This window comes from Anopheles gambiae, chromosome X (genome assembly GCF_943734735.2).
Source record: "Anopheles gambiae chromosome X, idAnoGambNW_F1_1, whole genome shotgun sequence".
Taxonomy (NCBI): domain Eukaryota; kingdom Metazoa; phylum Arthropoda; class Insecta; order Diptera; family Culicidae; genus Anopheles; species Anopheles gambiae.
In genome coordinates this window covers 6,889,759-6,912,933 of record NC_064600.1, presented here as the reverse complement: position 1 = coordinate 6,912,933, position 23,175 = coordinate 6,889,759, and the positions used below count along the sequence as shown (strand labels likewise).

Below are 23,175 nucleotides of genomic sequence, written 5' to 3'. Positions count from 1 at the left end.
AGAGCGCACTTCACAGTTTAGACGCAAATCTTGAGCGGCGCTTCCACTGTGCAGCCACAACTGACCGCTTAACTGTCAAACTGTCAAACAGGCGAACGTTAATTGCCTTGAATTACGCGCGGCTACCACCTTTGGCCGATGTGATACACATTGGTAGGGCTGCTTCGTTTTTGTTTACCTATGCCTGTACCGGTAACCGGAATCCGGATTGCTGGAGTCACTAGTGCTGAAACATAGTGAAAGAAAAGTGGTGCAAAAAACCCCCAATAAACGATCTCAAATCCTTATCAACGTACAGCAGGGACGGCAGCTTTCGCATTCTGGTTGTTGTTGTTTTTTTCCGCGCAAACCCCGGTGCTTTTGCTTGTGCCTGTGTTTGGTTATGTTTCCCCCAGTGCCACCGCCGTCGACGCCGTCGGTTCGCTAAGGTTGCAAATCTGGAAGATAAAGGGGAAAAGATGATTACCGCCACGGAACCGTTGGTAGGAACACGGGGGGGCATCCCTCGCTGCCTCACCGCCGAACACTACACTCAACCGTTTACTCACCATCCACACCCACACAGGAATACTTTCCACGAGGCCGTCTGGTGGTGGAAAATCATCCGGGGCCGAACGCGGACGAGGAGCTGCCGGTGGCCGGCCAGCACCCGGTCGACCTGTTGCTGCTGCAGCGCCTGCAAAACGTGAACATCTCGCTCGACGAGCGGGAACCGGCCGAGTTCTATCGGCTGCGCGAGCTGCCCCTCGGCCGACCTACCACGGCGACCGCGAGCCGCGATGTGACGCCGCCGTACGTTTGCACCGAGGAGGAGCTGTACGTGTGCGGCCCGACCGCCGTGTGGACGCGCTGCATCAGCAACGAGCCGGACGGGCTGCCGCAGAAAACGTTCACCTGCGACACGCCGATCCGGTTCGCGTTCTTCTGCCCGCGCCGGTTCGTCCGGCCCGACACGGCATCGCCGAGCGCGCCCGACCCGCAGGAGAGCGCCATCTGTCTGATTGAGAAGGACACGCTGCACGTGTTTCTGGGCGGGGGCGACACGTACAAGGCGATGCTGCAGTGCCCGGTGTCGGCGGTGTGGATGATGCCGGACGGCATCCTGCTCGAGCAGCAGACCGACAGCACGCAGACGACGGCGGCGGCGGCGGCGGCGGCGGCGTGGAGCGAATCCGTCCCGTGGCCCCGCCTCTTCACGCTCACCTTCCCGCTGGAGGAGATGAAGCCGGTGCTGCTGCTGACCGGGCTGAACTATGGCTTCCTGCATCAGCCCGACTATCGGGTGGTGTTTACGAGCGAGCAGGTCGCACTGGTGCTGCTGTATGTGGAGCCGAGTGGCAAGCACGTCATCTACAAGCTGCGGCTAACCGAGGAGGAAGATCTGCCCGAGACGCGGTACGCACCGTTCGCGCCCGACACGGCCGACTCGGAGGCCAGCTACGCCCATCAGCAGACCGGTGACGCCAGCGGGCTGTACCACGGTTCGGTCGCTGGCACTAGCACTATCGGCGGGGGCCTTGCCGGCGCCTCCAAGCTCGGTGCCAGCGCATCCGTCTCGTCCCGGTTCGGGTCGTTCCAGCTGCCGAACAATCCGTTCTCCGAGCAGGCGTCCCGGCTCGCCGAAGACGTCCTGTCCGGGCTGGACCGGCAGGGTCTCGCGCCGGAGCAGCAGGAACCGCGCAGCGAACCGCTCGCACCCCAGTACTGCCTCGAGCATGTGTGGACCGTCGGTGGCAACGGTGCCGGTGGACCGGGTGGCAATCCTCCCGGCTCGACGTGGAGGTAAGGCTTTAAGGTTTTGCGACAGTGCATTACGGGGGAGGTTGTAATGGGTTATTTACACTTTCTCAAGGCGTTTTAAACGTATTGTTTGCCATTTTTGCCATTTTTGCCATTTTTGGAAATTTGCGTCTGTAAATATTAAACAGAATCGGTGAATCGGTACGCTTCCTTGCAAAAGGACTGCTAATGGGTGTGAACGGTTTGGAGGAACACTTTTTCATATGAACTAGTGATGGGAACAATTAAGTTTTCGTCGAAATCAATGCCAGCTAGCTCCGAAGTTTTATGGAATCGATTCCGGATAGTAGGTTCAGAATCAGTTTCCGGAATCGGTTCCGAAATTGGTTCCGAAATCGGTTCCCGAATTGGAATCGGCTCCAGAATTGGCAACGTAATCATAATCGGTTCTAGAATCGGAATCGGTTCCGGATTCGACATCGGCTCCGGAATCGGAATTGGCTCTGAAGTTCTCATGGAGATTTCCGGAATGAATTCTCTTCTGAAACTTCTTATTTCAATTCAAGAACTGCATCTCATTCCAGAGCTAATTCCACTTCTGGAGTCAGTTCTGATTCCGTTACCGAACCGTTTATTCCGTTTTGTACGATTTTTTTTTTCAATTGTTTGATTTTTGTTTAACGTAGCCTCAGTGAATATTAGCTTATATTGGTATATTGTAGCTAGTGGTACTAATTTGCTATGTGCAGTCAGTGGCGACTTAAACGGTAAGCTAAGTAAGCAATTGCGGAAGGGCCCCGTGTATCTTTAGTCCAGCATGCATACGCACCTACGTCAAACTGATTCAGCTTTCCATTGGTGAATTTTTAACTATGCAGCAACGGCCTACCGCATTTATAATCAAGCTCAAAGCGTCGTACAGTTTTACCCTGGCTATGCTATCATATGCGGCTTTGAAGTCAATGAAGAGATGGTATGTGCCGTGTCCGTATTCAGCCATCTTCTCCAAAATCTGCCGCATGGTGAAGATCTGATCAGTGGTTGATTTTCCGTTTCGGAATTCTCTTTGATAGTTTCCGGCTATCTCTTCGACGTACGGAACAAGCATATTTTATAGGCGGTATTCAACGCCGTAATAACGCTCTCGATGTTGCAGTCCAACCTGTCTCCCTTATTGTATATGGGGTAGATAATGCCGAGATTCCAATCCCAAGTAACAATTTGATGTATTTCGTGTTCTAGTCCGGCACCTTAATTCTTGACCGACCGATAGCTTTTTATGTTTCGTCTATGCTAGGTGGCAATAGCATGACTCTGTTAGTGAAGCCTCCTGTTCGTTAAACTGGTGATTGAGTAATTCATCAAAATAGTGAGCACATCGTGAGAGGACCTCTGGGTGGCTGCTAACCAGATCTCCATCCTTGTTACGACACTAGGTACAACCTCCGAACAGACTCCGGAAGACAGGTCCGCCCAGCATTATCCAGAGTCATTCGGAATTGTCTGGAGCCGTCCGGAGTCGCCCGGAGTCGGAATCGTTCTGAGTTGCCAGGAGTCGTCTGGAGTTGCCAGGAGTCGTCCCGAGTCGTCCGAAGTCGCCTGGAGTCGGAATCGTTCTGAGTTGCCAGGAGTCGTCTGGCGTTGCCAGGAGTCGTCCCGAGTCGTCCAAAGTTGCCCGGAGTCGGAATCGTTCTGAGTTGCCAGGAGTCGTCTGGAGTTGCCAGGAGTCGTCTGGAGTAGCTAGGAGTCGTCTCGAGTCGTCTGAAGTCGCCCGGAGTCGGAATCGTTCTGAGTTGCGAGGAGTCGTCCGAAGTCGTCGGGAGTCGGAATAGTTCTGAGTTGCCAGGAGTCGTCCCGAGTCGTCCGAAGTCGTCCGGAGTCGGAATCGTTCTGAGTTGCCAGGAGTCGTCCCGAGTCGTCCGAAGTCGCCCGGAGTCGGAATCGTTCTGAGTTACCAGGAGTCGTCTGTAGTCGTCTGGAGTCGTCCGGAGACAGTGTCGTGTGGAGTCGTCCGGAAATGATCAGGCATTCCATTTCGTTGGGTTTGTGTTTTTTTTTTTTGTCTTTCACTATGCGCGTGCATTTCCTATAGCGGCCTTAGTTTCGGAAGTCGACTCCAACTGACTCCGGACGACTCAGAACGACTCCGAACGACTCCAAATGATGCAAGGCGGATCTAGCTTCCGAAATTTTTAGAAATTACGAAATTATCGGAGTCGACTCGGGATTTTTGCCAATTTTACTCATCACTAGCACAGATTACAGACCACACCACGATAGTTAGAAGCTACTGAACGAACCCTTTTTTATACACAGGACATATCCACACAGATTTCCAGATGGTTTCTGGAGCACAGCCTTCCTTGAAGGATCTGCAGAAAAGCCGCTGCAAAAGTGGAACGAAGACACATGACGGTATACCGTTCGGACCTGGGGAAAACGATGATTTCAGTTTACGAAGTGCAACATTTACCTTATCCTCAGTGTATTTCGAATGTAGGGTTATGGTGGATGGTGAATCAAAAAATGTCCTCTTGGTAAATTAACAACAATAGGTTAATATTGTTCTGTTTGCCGCATCAATTAATTGACTTTTGTTCAATTGTTTGTGATTTCTTTTTACCAATTATTGCAAAACTATTGGGAAGATGGATGTTATCATTCAAATATGTTTGAGAAACCGTAAAATAAACAATGGGAAATTCCTGTTTGTGCACACTTTACCTTACAATTTTGATACATTTTTCGGGTACAAATTAAATCTAAACCACAAAAAGTTTTATCAATCTCTTTCTCTCTCTTTCTCTCTTCCCAGCGCTACCGACGGCGAAATGGCGACCGGCGCCTTCCTGCATACCGATCTCGTCGGCAACACGTACATCTGCTTCCTGCAGGCCCGGGCCTTCCGGCTCACGCTGGTCCAGTACAGCCCGACCGCGCTGAACGTGCTCGGCATCAGCACGCTGCCGGCCCGTTCCGCCGTATCCCTCGAGCAGGTCAACCTGATCGTGCTGCTCGACCCGACCGGCCGGCTGGTGCTGTACAGTGGCTGCATCGCCGTCGGCAAGCTGCACCTGAATGGGCTGCCGAGCAGCAGCTGCTTCCGCGCGCACGTCACCGGCGCGGCCAGTGGTCCAGTGGCGGCGCCGCCACCACCGCCAACCCGGCCTCCTTTCGTGCCGAATCGTCCCAGCGCACTCAGTAGCAGCAGCAAGCCGGACACGGCTACCAGCACCGGGCAGGAGGGTTTCCCGCGTCGCAGCACGCTCCTGCCGAACGTGTCGCCCGGGCACGGGAAGTTCGAGGAGGAGCTGCACCTGCTCTCCCCGGTGCGGCCCGCCCCGCTGGCGGGCACGTGCCCCTCGGGCAGCAAGTACGTGCTGCGCACCGACCACAGCCCGATCGTGGCGCTGCGCGACGCGACCGGCTCGCGCTTCACGCTCGTGTTCGGCAACGAGCGGCTCGTCCGGCTGTCGCTGGCCCCGCTCGCCGAGTCGCACCTGGTGCGGAGCTGCCTGGCCGTGCTGCGGCACGCCCTCCCGACCACCACCATGCACGAGCTGCTCATCCACTGGTACAGTACGCGCAACGTGCCCGGCTCGCACGCCGGCCTCAGTGCGCACCAGGAGTGGGACCTGTTTCGCACGCTGCTCTTCACGATGATGGGCCGGCCGGTGGGCCCGCCCGCCGCGGACGATCGGGCGGCCGACGCAACGGGCCAGCCGGCCGGCTCGGGCAGCTGCCCGTGCGCCGAGGAGCCGAAGAAGCGGCGCCGCGGGGACGCCACCCACGGCCAGCCGGCCGACTGGGAGTTTCTGGTGCGGCACGCGACGGACCGGCCGGCCGAGGGTGTGGCGGAGCAGCCCGGCGGCCGCCGGCCGTACCAGCGGCGCGAGCTGAACAGCCTCTACCCGCACATTCCCGACTTCCTGCAGATGCTGCACCTGCTGTACGAGGACTTCAAGCTGAACGTGTGCCGGGCGGACGAGCTGCGCCGGCTCGCCGACTTCCTCTACTGTCTCGCGGCGGACGCCCAACTCGCCGTGTACCAGCTGCACTATCTGGTCGACTTTCCCGAGCTGTTCGATCGGTACCGGCGGCACGGCAGCTGCCTGATCGAGGAGCCGGCCCTGTTCGGCCGGCTGGGCGAATCGCTCGCCCTGCCGCCGGCTATCTTTCGCTACCTGGAGCGGCTGCTGGCGGAAGGGTGCAAGGGTGCGGACGCCCCGTTCCCGCACCGGCCCGGCATCAACGATCTCAGCTACGACATGCTGACGCTCGTCGCGTACATCTACCGCGTGCCGAGCGCGCAGCGCTGGGTGCGCCAGCATCTCGCGTCGGTCCTTTCGGAGGAGTTTTTCACCCGGCAGCGCACCCGCCCCCTTGCACTGCAGGCGACGAACCACGCGGGCAGCCAAACGGCAACCGCCGCGTTCGAGCGGACGGGCGACACCGTGCTGGCGTTTCTGGTCGAGCGCGGCTACACCCGGGACCAGCTGGAGCAGCTGCCGATCGCGCTGCGCTACCTCGTGCTGAACTACCTCGAGGGCTGCCGGCAGTACCTGTCGCACGGGCTGCAGGCCGTCTACTACGAGCTGCTGCTGCGGCCGGAGCTGCGCGCCCACGGGCTGGCGAGCGGGCTGCCCGAGTGGGTGCCGGACCTGCGGGCGCCCGAGCCCACCGAGCGGGCCAACCGACGGGCGGCGACGCCCCAGTACGACGAGATCGCCAGCTGGCAGCACGAGATGAGCGAAATCGAGGTGGTCGGGGCGGGATCGGCTGGGCCGACCGGCGGCACCACTGCTGCCGGGATCGCGTCGACCGGCAGCGGCACGTCGGCCGCCCCGAAGGAGGACGGGCTGCGGCCGGGCCAGCCCACCCAGGACGAGGACGGCATGGGCGGGATGGACGGGGAGGTGCTGCAGCTGCGCTTTCCGGACGATCGGCGCATCGAGGACGTGCGCAGCTTCCTGAACAGTGCCGCCCGCATCCAGATCAATCTGCCGCAGTCGGCGACCACGCCCGACCACGAGTTCCTGGAGGAGCAGGAGCGCCGGCTGTACATGCTCTGCCTGCGCACGATGGCGCTGCCGGTCGGGCGGGGCATGCTGACCGTCTGCTCGAGCCGGCCGAGCGAGACGGAAACGGTGCGCGTGCCGCGCCTCTGCCTGTCCGGGCGGGACGTCACGCGCGGCACCACGATCGAGATCCAGCAGATCGAAGTGCCGGCCAACATGAGCCTGTGGCCCGCGTTTCACAACGGCGTCGCGGCCGGGCTGCGCATTTACCCCGACACGCCCCACCTCACCTCCACCTGGATCACGAACAATCGGCAGGGCGGTGGGAGAAGCACGCTGCTGCCGGCCGGCACGGACACCTCCACCGAGCACGGCGGGTTCCTGATGGCCCTGGGGCTGACCGGGCACCTGCGCAAGCTGTCGCTGTACAGCATCTTCGACTACATGCTGCGCTCGGACGAGATGGTGCGGCTCGGGCTGATGGTGGGGCTGTCCGCGGCGTACCGCGGCACCTCCGACCTCACCATCACCCGGCTGCTGGCGGTGCACGTCGAGGCGCTGCTGCCCCCGACCGCGGTCGAGCTGGACATCTCGCAGAACCTGCAGGTGGCGGCCCTGTTCGGCGTCGGCCTGCTCTACCAGGGCACGGCCAAGCGGCACATGGTCGAGGTGCTGCTGCAGGAGATTGGCCGCCCGCCCGGCCCGGAGATGGAGAACTACGTCGAGCGGGAGTCGTACGCGCTGACGGCCGGGCTCGCCCTCGGCCTGGTGACGCTCGGGCTCGGCGACTGCTCCTCGTCGCTGCACGATCTCGCCCTGCCCGACACGCTCTACTACTACATGAACGGGGGCAACCGGCGGCTGATGGTCGGTGCGCAGAAGGAAAAGTACCGGCTGCCCTCGTTCCAGATCAAGGAGGGCCCGACGGTGAACGTGGACGTGACGGCGCCGGGCGCCACGCTCGCCCTCGGGCTGATGTACTTCGCCACCGGGAACGAGCCGATCGCGCGGCTGCTCGAGCCACCGAACACGCTGTACATACTGCAGCATCTGCGGCCCGACCTGCTGCAGCTGCGCACCGTCGCCCGGCACCTCATCCACTGGCATCGGATCGAGCCGACGTGCGGCTGGGTGGAGCAGCAGCTGCCCGACCTGCTACGGCAAAACATTTCCCTCACGTGCGATGCTCCACAGCAGCAGCAGCAGCAGCAGCAGCAGCAGCAGCAGCAGCAGCAGCAGCAGCAGCAGCAGCCGCAGGACGACGCAATGGGCACTGCGGAGACGGCGGAGGAGTCGGACGCTCCCGGTGATGGTGGCGGCGCTGGTGGACCCGCCTTCTCCCACCGGCTGTCCAAGTTCGAGCAGGTGCTGTACAGCCAGGCGTACTGTAGCGTGGTGTGCGGGAGTGCGGTCGCGATCGGGCTGCGGTACGCCGGCACCGCCAGCGAGACGGCCGTCGAGACGCTCGACCACTACCTGCAGTACTTCATCGAGCAGGGCGTCCGGCTGCAGAAGGGCTCGGCCGAACCGCCCACCAGCCTGGCCCGGCTCGTCGGCAGCCAGGTGATCGAGAACTGCACGATGATGCTGCTGCTCGCCCTGTCGCTCGTGCTGGCCGGCACCGGCAGTCTGCGCGTGCTGCGCCCCATCCGCATGCTGCGGTCGCGCATCGGCTTCCAGCACGTGACGTACGGCTCGCACATGGCGGTGCATATGGCGCTTGGGTTTCTGTTTTTGGGCGCCGGCCGGTTCACGCTGTCCCGGTCGCCCGAGGCGATAGCGGCCCTCGTCTGCGCGATCTTCCCGAAGTTCCCCACGTACAGCAACGACAACCGGTACCATCTGCAGGCGTTCCGGCACCTGTACGTGCTCGCGATCGAGCCGCGCATCTTTCTGCCGCGCAGCATCGACAACGGGCGGCTCAGCCTGTGCCGCATCCGGTACGCGGCGGTCGGGCGGGAGCACCAGCCGGTCGAGCAGTTTGCGCCGTGCCTGCTGCCCGAGCTCGGCACGCTCGCCTGGCTCGAGGTGTGCGATGAAAACTTCTGGCACTTCCGGTTCGACCGGCACCACAACTGGCAGATACTGGAGTGAGTAGGGGCGTGGGAGGGTAGGAGCTGTTGAACTCGGAGCCGATTCTGATGCTGTTATCGATTCCAATTCCGTAGCCGAATCCAGAGCTGATTCCGGAGTTGACTTCAGAGATGATTTTGGAGTCGATTCAGAATCGTCTGCGGGATTGGAATCGATCACAGAATCACAATTATCTCCGGTAACGGAATCAGGATTGTCTCCAGACATGAAATCAGCTTCGGAATGCGAATCCATTCTTGAATTGAAATGAGAAGTTACAGAAGCGAAATCAATTCCTGAGCCGATTTCAGAACCAATTCCGATTCCCGATCCTATTCTGATTTCGGAACCAATTCCGAATCCGGAGCCAATCCGATTCAGAAGCCGATTTCGATTCCGGAACCTATTCTGGAGCTAGTTTTCGAGCCGATTCCTATTCGGGAGTCGATTCCGGAACCGATTCTGGAGTCGATTCCAGAGCCAATTTCGGAACCAATTCTGATGCTGAAGCTGAATCCGGGTTGGACTTCGGAGTCGATTCCGGAGTTGACTTCGAAATCAGAAGCGGTTACGGAATCAGAATCAACCTGCGAATCGCAATTATCTCCGGTAACGGAATCAGGATTGACTCCAGAAATGAAATTAGCTCCGGAATAAGAATCAGAACTTGAATTGAAATAAGAAGTTTCACAAACGAAATCCGTCCGGGAATCTCCATCAGGAATGGAACGTTTACAAGTAAATCTTGATTCTTTACGGGTATCAATACGTAGCCTATTCTTATGGAGGTGCCGAAACCGACTTCGATTTCGATTCTGATAACGGAGCTAATTCCGGAACAGATTCCAATTCCGGAGCCGATTCCGAATCCGGAGCCGATTCCCAATCCGGAACCGATTCTGATTTCGGAGCCAATTCCGATTCCGCAACCAATTCCGAAACCGATTCCAATTACGGAGCCGATTCCGAAGCCGATTTTCATTTCGGTATCAATTCCGATTCCGGAGCTAGTTCCGGAGCCAATTCCGGAATCGATTCCGGACCTACTATCCGTAATCGATTCCGGAAACTGATTCCGTACCTACTATCCGGAATCGATACCAGTAAACTTCGGAGCTAGCCGAAATCGATTCCAACGAAAGCTCCATTTTTCCCATCACTACTCGCGTGCCTAATCGTTTTTCCTTCTTTCCGTCATCAATAATCGCAGGAGCATCTTCAAGAGGAACGAGCGGGTGGACGTGAAGCAGCGCACCGGTTGCCTCACCTACCAGGAAGATCCGACCCGGCTCATCACGAGCCAGATGAATGCGTTCAGCCAGCCGAACCACAGCCGGTGGCACTTCGAGCCGCTCAACCTGCTGCAGCTGGTCGACCAGCCGGACGTGATCAACACGACGCGCACGCTGCTGCTGCAGCCGGACCGGCCCGCCCTCCGGTGGCCGATCGAGCCGGCCGGCCACAGCGACGAGCTGCGCCACAGCGTGCTGCTGTACGCGCGCCTAGTCGCGGACAGTGTGATGGGCGACCGGCTGCACGGGCTGCCGATCTTGCTCGGGCTGACACAGGTACGGCCACCGAAAAGTGAGGCGCAAAGCTGTTCTTCCCTATTAATATTGCTTTTTTTTTCCTTTGCACAACCAGATATTGCAAGACGATAAGCGCCGCACGAACAAATCGCTCGACGCCTGGCAGCTGCGGCTGCTCCGGGCGGCACTGGAGAAGCAGGCCTGGCCGCACCGGGCACCGGACGCCCGCTGCCTGGTGGTCAGCAATCTGCTGCAGTCGTTGCTGAAGCGCATCTGGCAGCGGTGCGACGAGCAGCGGGCCCGCTATCGCACCATCATCCGGCAGTACTTGCAGCTGGGCGACGACGACGACGGCCACGCTGGCCAGCCGCAGCAGGAGCAGGAACGCCGCGGTGTCGATCCGGAGCGGCGCCGGGAGCAGCTGCGCGTGCTGGTCAAGCTGATCGTGCTGTACGAGCTGCCGTACGACCGGTTGCTGCAGGGCGGGCTGGAATAGCAGTTATCAGCAGCAGTTAGCACTGAGTGAGCTTTTTTTAAACGGTATATTTAGGGCTGTTTTGTGTAGGAGTGTAGGCGCATACTGTAGCACAGTAAGAGATGGAGATTTGAGAAAAAAGAAAGACAGAAAGAACGACAGATTAAACGGCCATGTAGCGTTAGAATCTCATGGTGTAATACGTCTCCTTTGAAAGGATTTTCAAACGGCACAGCTTTTTGCCAGTTGACAGCACAGGTCATTCCTTTAACACACAAACACACATGCGATCTTGCAAGATCATTAGAGGTAGGTTTAATAAGCGTCGCCGCAATCAACACCGCTGCACGTGTTTTGGCTGTTTGCTTGAGTTGAGGTTTAACGCTAAATTTTTCATTTCCATTCTGATGGTTTAAATTTAAACGGTTATCGGTATGTTCCCGTTTTAATTTTGCTGCGCCTACCACACGCCTCCCCGCATATGGGCCAGCCAAATGAGGGGGGAAAATAATTTACTTTTGTTTCAATTGTTTATGTAATTATAATACAAGTAACTAAAATATTCAAACTAAACGGATTTTTTTTTGTAGAAAAGGATTTGAAACATTTGAACAGAAGGAATTGCTGTCACGTATGCGAGATAAGCAAAATAAACAATTCAAATTGAGCGTTATTTCATAAAAGACTGAAAACGTGCATTGAAATCGTCGACAGCGTCCTTCGTTTGTGCGAAAGAAAATATTCTCCCGTACACACACACCTTAACTTTGAGCCACGGTATGGTGCGGCTAATTTTTTGCTGCTTTTTTATCTCCCGATTTTTGATTGTTTTTTTTTTTTTTGTGATGTGGTTGAACAAATTTCAAGCAAAAAACAACGGTCAACGCGTTAGCTAATCGGGACACGACCCCTGCCATGCTTAAATCGGGATGATCGGTCAGAACGCGAACCGAGCGAGACGGAAAAAGGGCACCGTAAAGTGCCAAACAAAGAGCGATACAAAGATCACATTCGAATGGGGAGAAAACAAATATAGAGAGACGATCGACCGATCGTGTGATCGCGAGAGCAAGTGCGACCTACGCAAAGGGAATTGACAGGACGGGAAGCTGTGTACCTTTCTCTATCTCTCTTTCACCCTCTCATGAGAACGAGCCCGCTCATCCCCAATAGAGATGTGCTTACGGTCACATTCGGTTCATTCCGTTGGTATGCAACTAATTCGTATAGAATTAATTATAAATTCTCACATTAAATGGACGATGCGGTTCCTTTGCGATCATTACACCAAATAGAATAAGTTACGGTTTCGGTATAAAATAATGTAAAGTTTGACCGAAAGGTCTGCAAGTGTTAACATATTGGAAAAATTATCCCTGTTAGACTCGTGTTTTATGGAAATTTTATGAGAACTTTTGCACGAAATGGCAAATTCTAAACACGAACTTTCACTTAAATTTTACAACGAGTGCTCAAAAGAAGATATAAATAACAAAATTGTGAATTTTCGATTGGTCTGATATGATATCTGTGCACATGATTTGTTTGGATATAAAGTTTGTCTGAAATCGTCCGTGTAGACGGGAGACAGAACAGAGATAGAATAACAATTTCTAAGCAATACTATAAGAAATAAAAGGCTCAGAACACAGAACTATTTTTACTGCAGTTTAGTAAAATTTAACAGATTTTTTATAGCTGTAAATTCAATAAGCAATAGCTCGTTTACTAAAATCATAGTAAAAGCATTCTGTTATTACTGATGGTTCAGTAAAACGTGAAAGTAAAAAGTGATTTCTTTCAAATTGAGGTTTTTATTGATGCGCTGAGATAACCGGTGTCACTGTTAATGTTCGTCCATGTTTTATATTGTTCCTGCAGTTTTTAAACTTCATTTGGCAGCTACAAGTTTTGATGGTTCAGTAAGCGCTCAAAGACACCACGAAATTCCAGCAAGCAGAGTGAATTTTTGCAAATATTTCTGTCAATAGTCAATTTCTTCTAATTAATCCCACAAGGCAAAATTTCTTCTGCCATTTTATTGGGGTGCTTGTAAGCACCTACCAAATTCACCTCTCAACTGTATATCACGAGGAAGTTTGCATATCATTATGTTTGTTCTGCTGCTGCTACTGACAGGTCGATTTGACAGCATTAATTGCTGCATTTTGAGTCATTTGTTTTACTCATATCCTATGCCACAGTTCATTGTTAATGGATGTTGATGATTTTCAATAAAACTGTGTATTACTTGAATGCATTAAATAAATCGTTTTACTGAACATCATTAAAGACGTAACATTATTGCTGAAAATCAGTGAAAAATATACTATTACTGAACTGTTTCAGTAAAAAGAAAAACTTTACTAAAGAAGGATGAGAAAATTTGCTGTGTAGCTCTTTTTATTGTCTCTATTAAATCAAAAACATATTGAGCATACAAAATGGTATCTATTCGTTGTATTGAACTAATTGTATCAAAAGAACCTAAGAACTGATTATCGAAGTAACAGATAAAACCCCTTCACAGATGTTCCCATAGTGTAAGGGTGAATGAACGAGTCGCAGTAGTTCGCAGAGCGACAACCGTGTTCATTCACGCGCACGCTCAACCGCTTTGCCCATCACTATACGACCAGTGCGCACGGCAGAACGCTCTCGCTCTCGGGCACGCGTTCTTGCGCTTCGACAGCGGCACGATCGGGCTCAATCTACAGTGAGGGCTCGCCGTTGCCGGACGTGCATGGTGCGTGCGCGTGTATGTGTGCCCGGGAACGTAAGCAAGCGAAAGTCGTGTGTGCGCGCGCGTTTCGGCAAATTCCTGCAAAAAAAAACACACACACACACACAAGCGTGACAGTTTGCGCACAGTTCTACCGAGCGCGTGCGCCCGTTTGTGTGTATTTCGGCGAAAGCAAAGGTGTTGGTGTGCACTATTAGCTGATGGCAGACGAACGACCGTTACTTTGCCAAAACACGTGAACACAGGTGCAGGTGCGTTTATGTGTGTTTGTCTGTGTTGGTTTGTGTGAGTGTGTGGGATTGTTTGTTCTAAGTAGAGGATGGGCGGACGGAAAATCGATAGCGCAGCCGAAGGTGAGACACAGGCCGGGCGGAGATATTTTTGTGATCGAATTTCCTGATCAAGACGAGCGTTGTGTCTGTGCGTGTGTTTGTGTGTGTGTGTGTTGATAGAGTTCTTGAATGTATGTCTCTCTCTCTCTCTTTCTCCATGTATGTTCAGTTGTTGCCGACACACGTGGTTTGCCGTGTTCTTTCACTACCGGGTTGTCAACACGCAACAACAACACTTCACACCATTAGAATCACGTTCAACCTTTTCCCGCTTTGGGTTCTATTCGTTGTTTTGCTTAGTTGGCAAAACAAAAAATGAGTTTATCTTTTCCCCAAAATGACAGTAAAAGAGCTAAAAACTAGAAAAGTAAGCATATCAAGCGGCATAGTTGGACCTGTTTACCTTCTGCTATGCTTTTTCTCTTCCGTCACTTGTCAGTCGCTTTCGCCAACTAAAGCAAAGTGTGTTCCGTGTCAAGCGCGCTTGACTCAATCCGGCCAAGCAGGCGCATGAAGGAGCCAACCGGCATCCCGGCACAACAGTTTTTTTTTTTGCACCACAAAAGCTTGAAGCTTCATTTTTGTGCGTTCATGATTCAGGCGGGGTAGAAAGAGCAGAATCGTGCGCGGCGGAAATGGCGGAGCGGATGGGGAGCAGGGGGGGAAAAAAGGTGAACGTATTTTTTCCTTCTTGGAACAGCTAGAATTTCGCGTAAACGAGTGAGTAAGTAAGAAAGCGATAAGACAAAAGATAACACACAATACACGCAAACGGGCGCGCGCGCATTGAGTCCGAGAATCTGGCTCGATTTTTATTTTATTTTTTTAATTTGCTCGCCGCCCCGGCAAAAAAACATTCTTTTCTCATTCAGGTTCTCTCGCACACTCTGGTGGTGGTGGTGGTGGTGGTGGGGCAAGCTTGGTGTGATTAAAGGGGAATGGGAAGATGGGGCACAATGGACATGGTATAGTTTTTTTTTTTGTTTTTTTCCGACATTTTGCCTGCTAATGTCTGTATGCAAATCGATTTGGGATTCTCATTATTCCCATTATTTGGGAATGAATCTCTAACTTAAGGGACTGAAATATTTTTCTCACTTAGAAAATTATTCGTTAGAAGATAAAAAGAAGAATTCCATTTTTGACGTATTTAAAAATTACGAGAAAAATCGTTCTGCGACAATGGGGCCCTTCACGATTCTAGTCAGTTTTTTTTTGTATGGAGTTTGACAGTTGGAGGCTGAAATCATGTAAACACTCCATACAAAACCACACAGAAAACTAGCCGGCAATTTTCAGTCTAATTCTATCTTTGAGGCTACAATAATCTAGATTCGAGTACATGCTCGAAAAATGACAAAACAAGGTGGTGTTTGCATGTATCCCAAGGTGCATTAAATATATCTTGTGAAGGAATCTAGAATCAAAGTGTATGTAGTCCAGGTGGTCTCATAGCATTTTTTTTTATAACCAAATTTGAATATCTTTTTATCTTTTTATCTTTTTGACAGAACGGGTGAAAACTATTGCTCAAATAAGCTTTCTGGAGGCTTGGCGAATACACAAAACACTCTTAATATCTTCATTCAGAAGCAGAAGCAGAATAAAAATCTGCCTTCTAAATACATACACCATGGGATAAGCCCACCTGTATATTATACCCACTTAGATAGCTGCTTGAAAACTGCTATACAATCGAAAGAGCTGACAGGCTGCAATTTCAGCCTACCAACTTAAAACGGAAAGAACTCCAATGTTGGAATGGTGTTCATAACATAAGTCATGTAGTCTGTCGCATTTCAGCTATATTAGTAGTTTTAATGTTTGTGTTTTTTATTCTCAGCTATCTTAAAAAAAGCAAAAATCATTTTAAACAAGTCTATACAGGCTCCCATACAAACATTCTAATTAAGGTTAAAATAATATTTTGAATTGATCACTTTCAAAACAAAAAAGTCAAAACGATCATCTTTTGCAAATGAAAAAAAAAAACATTTCTACCCACAGAACGGAAAGTATTGAATGTTCTATTTTGTAGCTTGTAATTAGGTCGAAATACGTCTTCATGCATTACTGTGAACGGTACAATCTTATTACAATTATCAGCTAAACCTTTGAGTGCTCTTTCGTATGACCAATGGATTGTTTTCTAACATGCATCCTACAAACGGCGATCGGCAAGGTCGCATGCGGATTTGCGTTTTAGTGGCTCTCTAACCTTCATATACTTCATAGAACTTTCGTACAATTTTACATCTTGGTTTATCAATTAAGTAAAAATAAATTGTTGAACATTTTTGGGATAAAAGCTTTATTTTTACTGTTACAACATTCAAAAACAACAATAATCAAATTTGTTTAGTTTGCCAATTTGATACAGGCATTTCTGTGCAAGTTTAGTCGTTGACCTTATGCTTAAATGGTTTCTTTTCCTTTGAATTTGAGACACCAGTTTGAAGAACCAGTAAAATCAAATCTGTTTCCTTTTTTTAAGCCTCTTTCCTTTTCCTTGTGCTAATTCATTGACAATATTATTTGATTTTCCCAGCTATCATCATAATGTGTGGATATCCATGCATCAGACTGTCTTTGTGTTTAATCAAATTTGTTGTCTAAAGTGTCATCGAAACGAAACGTGTGTAACGACCCCTTTAATGCGATTTTAATCATTTTGGACCTAAAAAGGAGTTTCTACACGCATACGGTTATAGTTTATTCGGTACATTTTAACTTTTTTTCGATGTATTAAAATCTTTACAAGTTCTCGATTATGATTTAGTAAACCATTTTAATTTTCCTTTTTGCGTTCTCCCATCTCGTTTGATGCTCCGGGTGTGTGCCGTTTTGCAGTGTAAGTCATTCTACCACAAGTCATTCGCCGGCGTGTGGCTGCGGTCGCATTTTGGCCCCAGCATCCCTTGGCAAAAGTAAATCCAATATCAACACGCCGCCCCGACCAATCGTGCCCGGGAGTAAAACTGTGTGCGCGCCGCACTGACGCAGCCCTCTCGCTCTCGCATCTCGCCGCGGCGTTCACCACCACCAAACATTCCTCTGGAAGCGAGAACCGTGCGAGCGGGACAGATTCGCAGTCCGCCACTCTCGCGCACCTTTTCTCTCGCTCTCACCGGTGTGCTGTCGTGCGATCAACGGCACTGCTGCCGCCGCCGCGCCGACAGATCCAGACGATCTTTGGACTCCCAGTCGGGCCATTCCTTTTGCATGCCCCGCCTCTCCCCACCCTTTTGTGCTAACTGTTGTACGTATGTGTGTGTGTGTGTGCACATATAGTTTAATTTGTGCTCGCGCGGTGTGTGGAGCGTGTGTGCAGCAGCAACCCCCGGCAGACACAGGCTTTGCACGTTGTGTGGCGCTAGTAGAGAACGCTGCCAAAAAGGCAAACAAATCGCTGCCGCCTGTCGTCCACCCAGCCTCCCCCGTGTCGGGCTAAGCCGTCAGCGCAGCATTTTTTCGGCAACGGACACACACACACACACACATGAATTAGCTTTCCCTTTGTGTTGTCTGCCGCGGGTCGATAAGTCGAGAATCACCTTTCGGACGGTGCGAGAACGGCCGACAAAGGCGGCCGGCAGCAACCAACCGGTAGGAGTGGCAGTATTAGTAGTACTAGTAGACGCAAGAATACAGTCCGCCACAGCTCTGTGTGTGTGTGCGTAGGGTGTCGGTGTATCTTCCTAATGTGTGTTGTTTGAATTAGTTTTTTTTTGCGAACGCGAACGGGCTTCACTTAATTCCGAGCCCCGGAGCGAGCACAGAGCCTTGCACGGCAGAGATGCTGTATCGCTCTGTTTGTGTGTGTGTGTGTGTGCACACGTAGGTGTGCTGGCAATAACAAGAGATTAGCAACTGTATGTTTGTGTGTGTGTGTGGTTCCATATTGCCCGATCGCAATGTTTCATAATTTGATAATGTTCTCTTTTCACGCATTTTTGGCTTATTTGGGATTTAGGATTCTAAGCTGGCAAGAGTAGAAAGTACGTGTGCAATAACGAGGAAAGTGGATGTGCGTGTGTGTGTGTGTGTGAGTGCGTGCAGTGAACAATCCAGCAGTGAACAAGTGAAGCTAGAAGAAAGGAAGAAGAAAGAAAAGCAAGAAAGAAAGAAACAAAGGGGGGGAAAAGATTCGTAACAAGTGTCGCTCAGCTTCTGTCGTGGCTTCCACATTACACATATCACGGCGACAACGGTGTGCGAGATAGTAAACAAACGTCATCACCATCATCTTCAACCTGTGCGCTGCCCTCCCCCGGCAGCTTCCCAACTCCCATCCCGGGAGGATGGAGCCGACGAGCATCGATCAACGCCGAGGCAGCGTGTCGCTCGATTCGGCAGTGCATCTAGCAATTAGCATCAATCAATAAGTTGCCATTACATGCACACACACACACTCGCACGCAAACACGCGGTAGCGCAACGAACGGAGAGTTGGCGGCAGCTGCTAGCTGCGTGTCAAATTCGTGACCCCGCTGCTCTCCTGTACCTTTTGTTGGACGTGAGCAGTGCCGGCGACAAACCGTATTTGGTAAGTTTGACTCTTCCATGACATTCCTAGTTGTTTTCTCTCTCTCTCTAACGTCTTGGGAACCTTGGATCGGCTTAGCATGTTGGGAAAGAGCATCTTCTCCAGCAATCATTTTGTATCTGTAATCGATGCGCGACCACCTTGCCGTTGCTCCGTTACTGCAGTGGCAAAAGCAAGTTGAGGCTTCATCCCAAATTTAGTTCTGGTATAGAGAAGGTCCTGATGCTCCACCAAGGTGCTGGAATGCTAATTCCTGATGTTCCAAAGTCTTTTCTGCTGCTTATCTTTTAAATGCAGCAGATTCAGTTTTTTTTTCAGGTTAGAATTGGTGAGATCTCAGATGCATTGAAAGCGTTCCAAGTTATCCGTTGTGAGTGGCGTCATATCCTCAGCGTTTATTGTGACGTAATTATATAGATATACAGAGTTTACATAACTCTGAAGCTGGTAACTATAACTAAACTTCGCATCCCGATGTCTCCAACTGGGTTTAGCTTCTTGGTGCAATCCTTGATGTATCTCCATACCTAGACTTAGACTTGGCGACGTCTCATCAAGATCTGACCCTCGCTGATGTGAATATCATTACTAGATTTGAAGATTGAGTCAATGCCCTATGCCGCTCTGACTTATTTGTTGCATTCTAATGTCTCCAATTTATGGGCAGTGGTTTTTTTCCTACTCGCTAATAGAGTGATGGACCAATCTTGAGTCAAATCGTGTGTGTGTGTGTGTGTGAGTAGAGATCCTGACATACAGACATGTCAAATGATCTTCGAAATTCTCAATATCTGTCGAACTCTAAAGCCTAAAGTGAATCTTCTTTCTGACTAGGATCTGTACTCTGCAGTCTTTTGGATTTGGCTCAGAAATGTCTAGTAGGCGGTCTTATGTCTGCATCAATCATAATAGATGTCAATTCCAATCGATCGATGATCTAAAGATGTATCACCCAGAAGATCCAGTGAGTGGCAGAGAGATCTGGAGAATAGTACATCTATTGTAGTGCACTTCCCAAAATCCTTCGGAGCTCGTGGACTACCTAGACTTAGACTTAGCGACGTCTCATCAAGATCTGACCCTCGCTAATGTGAATATCATTACTAGATTTGAAGATTGAGTCAATGCCCTATGACGCGCTGACTTATTTGTTGTATTCTAATGTCTCCAATTTGTGGGCAGTGGTTTTTTTTCCTACTCGCTAATAGAGTGATGGACCAATCTTGAGTCAAATCGTGTGTGTGTGTATGTGTGTGTGCGTAGAGATCCTGACATACAGACATGTCAGATGATCTTCAAAATTCTCAATATCTGTCGAACTCTAAAGCCTAAAGTGAATCTTCTTTCTGACTAGGATCGGTACTCTGCAGTCTTTTGGATTTGGCTCAGAAATGTCTAGTAGGCGGTCTTATGTCTTCATCAATCATAATAGATGTCAATTCCAATCGATCGATGATCTAAAGATGTATCACCCAGAAGATCCAGTGAGTGGCAGAGAGATCTGGAGAATAGTACATCTATTGTAGTGCACTTCCCAAAATCCTTCGGAGCTCGTGTACTGTACCTCCCAACCTATGACCTATCTTTATAGGGGAAAACTACTATTGCCAACGATTGTCCAAGAATTGGAGCAAAGTCATGTCACAAGCACCCACACACATCTGGCTCATACTTACTTATGAAGGGATTGCTTCAAGGTGTGCTTCGGTGTCAGCGCATTTACGCGCGTGTCAAAAATTCGCCACCATGAGGACGGGGGTTCGACACCAACACACACGGGTGTGCACGGGCGAGAGGTGTGAACTCATATATTTATAGCGAAAGATCGCACCTCTAGCTTGTACCCCCTCTTCCCCTACATGCATCTGGGTTGGTGCTGTGCCGGTGTGGCAGCATCTGGTTGCTGTTTTGATGCATTCGTGCTCTAGGTTTTCCACGTCTGGGTTTGCTGCCTTTTCCTATAAATTGCACCCGACGATGCACCCACGTGTGCGTGTGTGTGTATGCGGGGTTGTTGTGCTCCATTGCTTCAACCCTGCGCGAATGTGTCCCAGCAGCAGCAGTCGAATGTGCGTAAAACCACGGCGCGACCGAAACGTGCGCAATTGATGAGCCGAGCGCGTTTGTTATGTTGTGTTTACTTCTGCCGGCACGATGGGGCTCTGTGTGTGTGTGTGTGTGTGCCGTTTTTTTGGTCGATGTTTATGCCCAACGCGCCCCTCCCCAGCCTCTCAGGCACAGGACGGCGGCTGCCGGCGATGGGAAGAATAATTGTTTCTGCTTTCTGCGCCGGGCCGGGTTCGCCTTTACCCTCTAATCCGCTCGCACAACACAATTTCGGTTCGATCGCGCGGATGCGGTCGCCCTCTTGTTGTTTGTGTGCAGAAAGCATCAGCAGTGCGCAAAAGGGAAGGTTTCAGGATTAGCGAGAGACAGAGAGAGAGAGAGAGAGAGAGAGAGAGGGAGATTGTGGCATCAGCGGTTTACGAGTTTTCTGCGAAACACTTTCCGCGATCGCGGGAGGAGAGCGCGTCTCCGCCCCGGGGTGTGGCTGACGCGTGACGGAAAGTGCGGTCTAAGAATACTGGCACGACTAGGGTTAGGGTTTGGTAGCGAAAGTGTGACGGTAGCAAGAAAAAAAACAAGAAACGCAAACTGTTGTTTCATTACCAAGAAGTAATTACCAAAGTTTGGCGAAACCAGCCGTAGGCACCACCTCAACAGTATTTGGACATGCCCAGACTCAGCCTGAGTTCACGTAAATTAGTCATCAGAGGGGGTTTTTCACCCGCCAACTAACCTGGGATGTGATGTCTGCGCGCTAGAATATATCTCCGAGAGGACATCAAAGAGGTCTCTCGCACAGGTTCGCAACCTTGGCGAGAGGGCAGCGAAGCATCTGAGAATCTACCGGGTTTATTTTTTGTTGTTCCTCTTCCGTCCGTTTCTTCTGCGGCATTGTAGAGTTTCTTCCGATCGCAATCGCTCCTCCCGCGAGCGGCGCGTTTTCGCTTCTCGCACGTGAGCTCATTAGGGAGTCGTTTGATGTCGCGCACTCCACCACCACACATTCGGAAGTTGTTGGTAGTGCGGGGCGGCTGGCATACAGTCACGCTCGCCCGCCGCTCCGGCGTGGGAATGGAGTCACGTAGGGGGAGAAGGCGGTAGGGAGGAATCAACTGCACAAGTGCATCATCATCATCGGTTAACCGCTGAGTTTAATAGCCGCTTTTAGAGGCCACTAAACACACAGACACACGCACGTGAACTGCGTGCCGTTGGTTTCGTTTTTTTTTGTAATGACGGTAAGAGATAGAGAGAGGAAGAGGAGAGCTTGGCGCGACGAGGGAGAGAGGGAGTAGAAGAGTCTGCCGGGGGATGTATGAAAGCGCATTAGGTTCATCCGCGCCAAACCTCTCCGGCGGCACTGCGTGCACAGCGTGTAGACGTCCGTCCCAGTCTGGTTGAAGAAATCCTCCTCCCCGCTACTAACTCCTAACGCCGTGGATGCATGTCTGGAGATCACGCCCCGTGTCACCCTTTTTTCGAGTGGGGATGGTGGAATCGTAACGGTCGCGCCGCGCCGCTAATCTGTCGTACAGGGGGAAGGAGGCATGCGCCGTCGGACGGATTCCTGGGGGAAGAGATTGGAGCAAGCTGAAATATTGTAATCCGTTTCGAGAGTGGAAGTCGTATTAGCAAAAGAAAAGAGCAGAAGGCTCTTAATGAGCTAGAAGTTTGGTGGAGCTCCCCGACCGGTAGAAACCATTTATCAAAGTCTGAGTATAGGTCTTGTACGGCGATTGATCGACTTAAAGTCCTATCCGATCGTTGTCAAAAACCAAGTTGAGCAAGTCTTTTTTTTTTGGGAAACAGAAGTGAGATCCCAAACCCATTATGGCGAGCTTATGACTATGATCGGTTGTTGAAGACAAAGTCTAAGGATCTGCAGCCAATACCGCGAATTCCTTTGGCTTGCAAACGGACACTTGGAGTCCTTAGACTTTTGCTGGATTCGAGCCTGAAGAGCTCTTGTCGGTCGTAGGAATTGTATGAATTGAAATGAACGGAGTCGGCTGACGGGTGTTGTAATTCACTTGTCCTGGACTAAATAGTTAGATACGGGAAATCTTCAGGAATTTCTAGGATTTTTCTCAAATTGAAGTAATGATGGATTCTAACTGTTGCAAGATGGAAGCGTCAATCCTGAAGTAGTTGTATACCTATGCCTAACGACTAGCTCTAGCTGCAATTACTGTGTAGGACAATTCTTCCGGGAGTTGTAAGATGTCCATAAAAGCAAAGTCCGTAAAACCGAACAACCTCAAGAGCTCTTGACGAACGTAGGCATTGTATGAATTGAAATGAACGAAGTCGGCTGACGGGTGATGTAATTTACATGTCCTGGCCTAACAGTTCAATCGGGAAATCTACAGGATCTGTAGGATATCTTGAAATGAAACAATGTTGGGTTTTGATTTCCGAATGATGATAGTCTGAAGTAGTGCTAGATCCAATGTCTAGCTCTAGTTTTAATTACTATGTAGATCTATTCTTCCGAGAGTTGTAAGATATTCATAGAAACAAAGCTCGAAAGACCCGACAATCTGATGGGCTCTTGGTGAACGTAGGAATTGAAATGAACGGAGTCGGCTAACGGGTGATGTAATTTACATGTCCTGGCCTAACAGTTCAATCAGGAAATCTACAGGATCTCTA

At 51.1% G+C, this 23,175-nt stretch overlaps 2 protein-coding genes across 12 annotated transcripts in view; both read left to right on the top strand.

Moving 5' to 3' along the window:
• Window positions 1–57: 57 nt before the first annotated feature.
• Window positions 58–11,539, top strand: LOC1271882 (anaphase-promoting complex subunit 1). The gene is made up of 5 exons (XM_061650225.1): window positions 58–482; window positions 566–1,782; window positions 4,556–8,848; window positions 10,042–10,399; window positions 10,476–11,539. Exons 1-5 carry the CDS (start codon window positions 459–461, stop codon window positions 10,854–10,856), a joined length of 6,273 nt encoding a protein of 2,090 aa, XP_061506209.1. The 5' UTR covers window positions 58–458; the 3' UTR covers window positions 10,857–11,539.
• Window positions 11,540–13,505: 1,966 nt separating this feature from the next.
• The window catches only part of LOC5666826 (ataxin-1), a 43,297-nt gene continuing 33,627 nt past the window's right edge, over window positions 13,506–23,175 (top strand). Inside the window, exons 1-3 of one of the 11 annotated variants that reach the window (XM_061646261.1) lie at window positions 13,526–13,931; window positions 14,080–14,634; window positions 17,884–18,456. The gene's annotated coding sequence lies outside the window, so the exon portion shown is untranslated. Of the gene's footprint in view, window positions 13,932–14,079; window positions 14,635–14,670; window positions 17,517–17,584; window positions 17,783–17,883; window positions 18,457–23,175 lie in introns of those variants that run through there. The other 10 variants (XM_061646228.1, XM_061646217.1, XM_061646205.1 and 7 more) reach the window with 10 other exon arrangements.

Coding starts and splice junctions, on each gene's coding strand:
- LOC1271882 (XM_061650225.1), top strand. CDS start 459: ATGATTACCGCCACGGAACCGTTG. Junction 483..565: donor TTACCGCCACGGAACCGTTG/GTAGGAACACGG, acceptor ACACCCACACAG/GAATACTTTCCACGAGGCCG. Junction 8,849..10,041: donor CACAACTGGCAGATACTGGA/GTGAGTAGGGGC, acceptor CAATAATCGCAG/GAGCATCTTCAAGAGGAACG.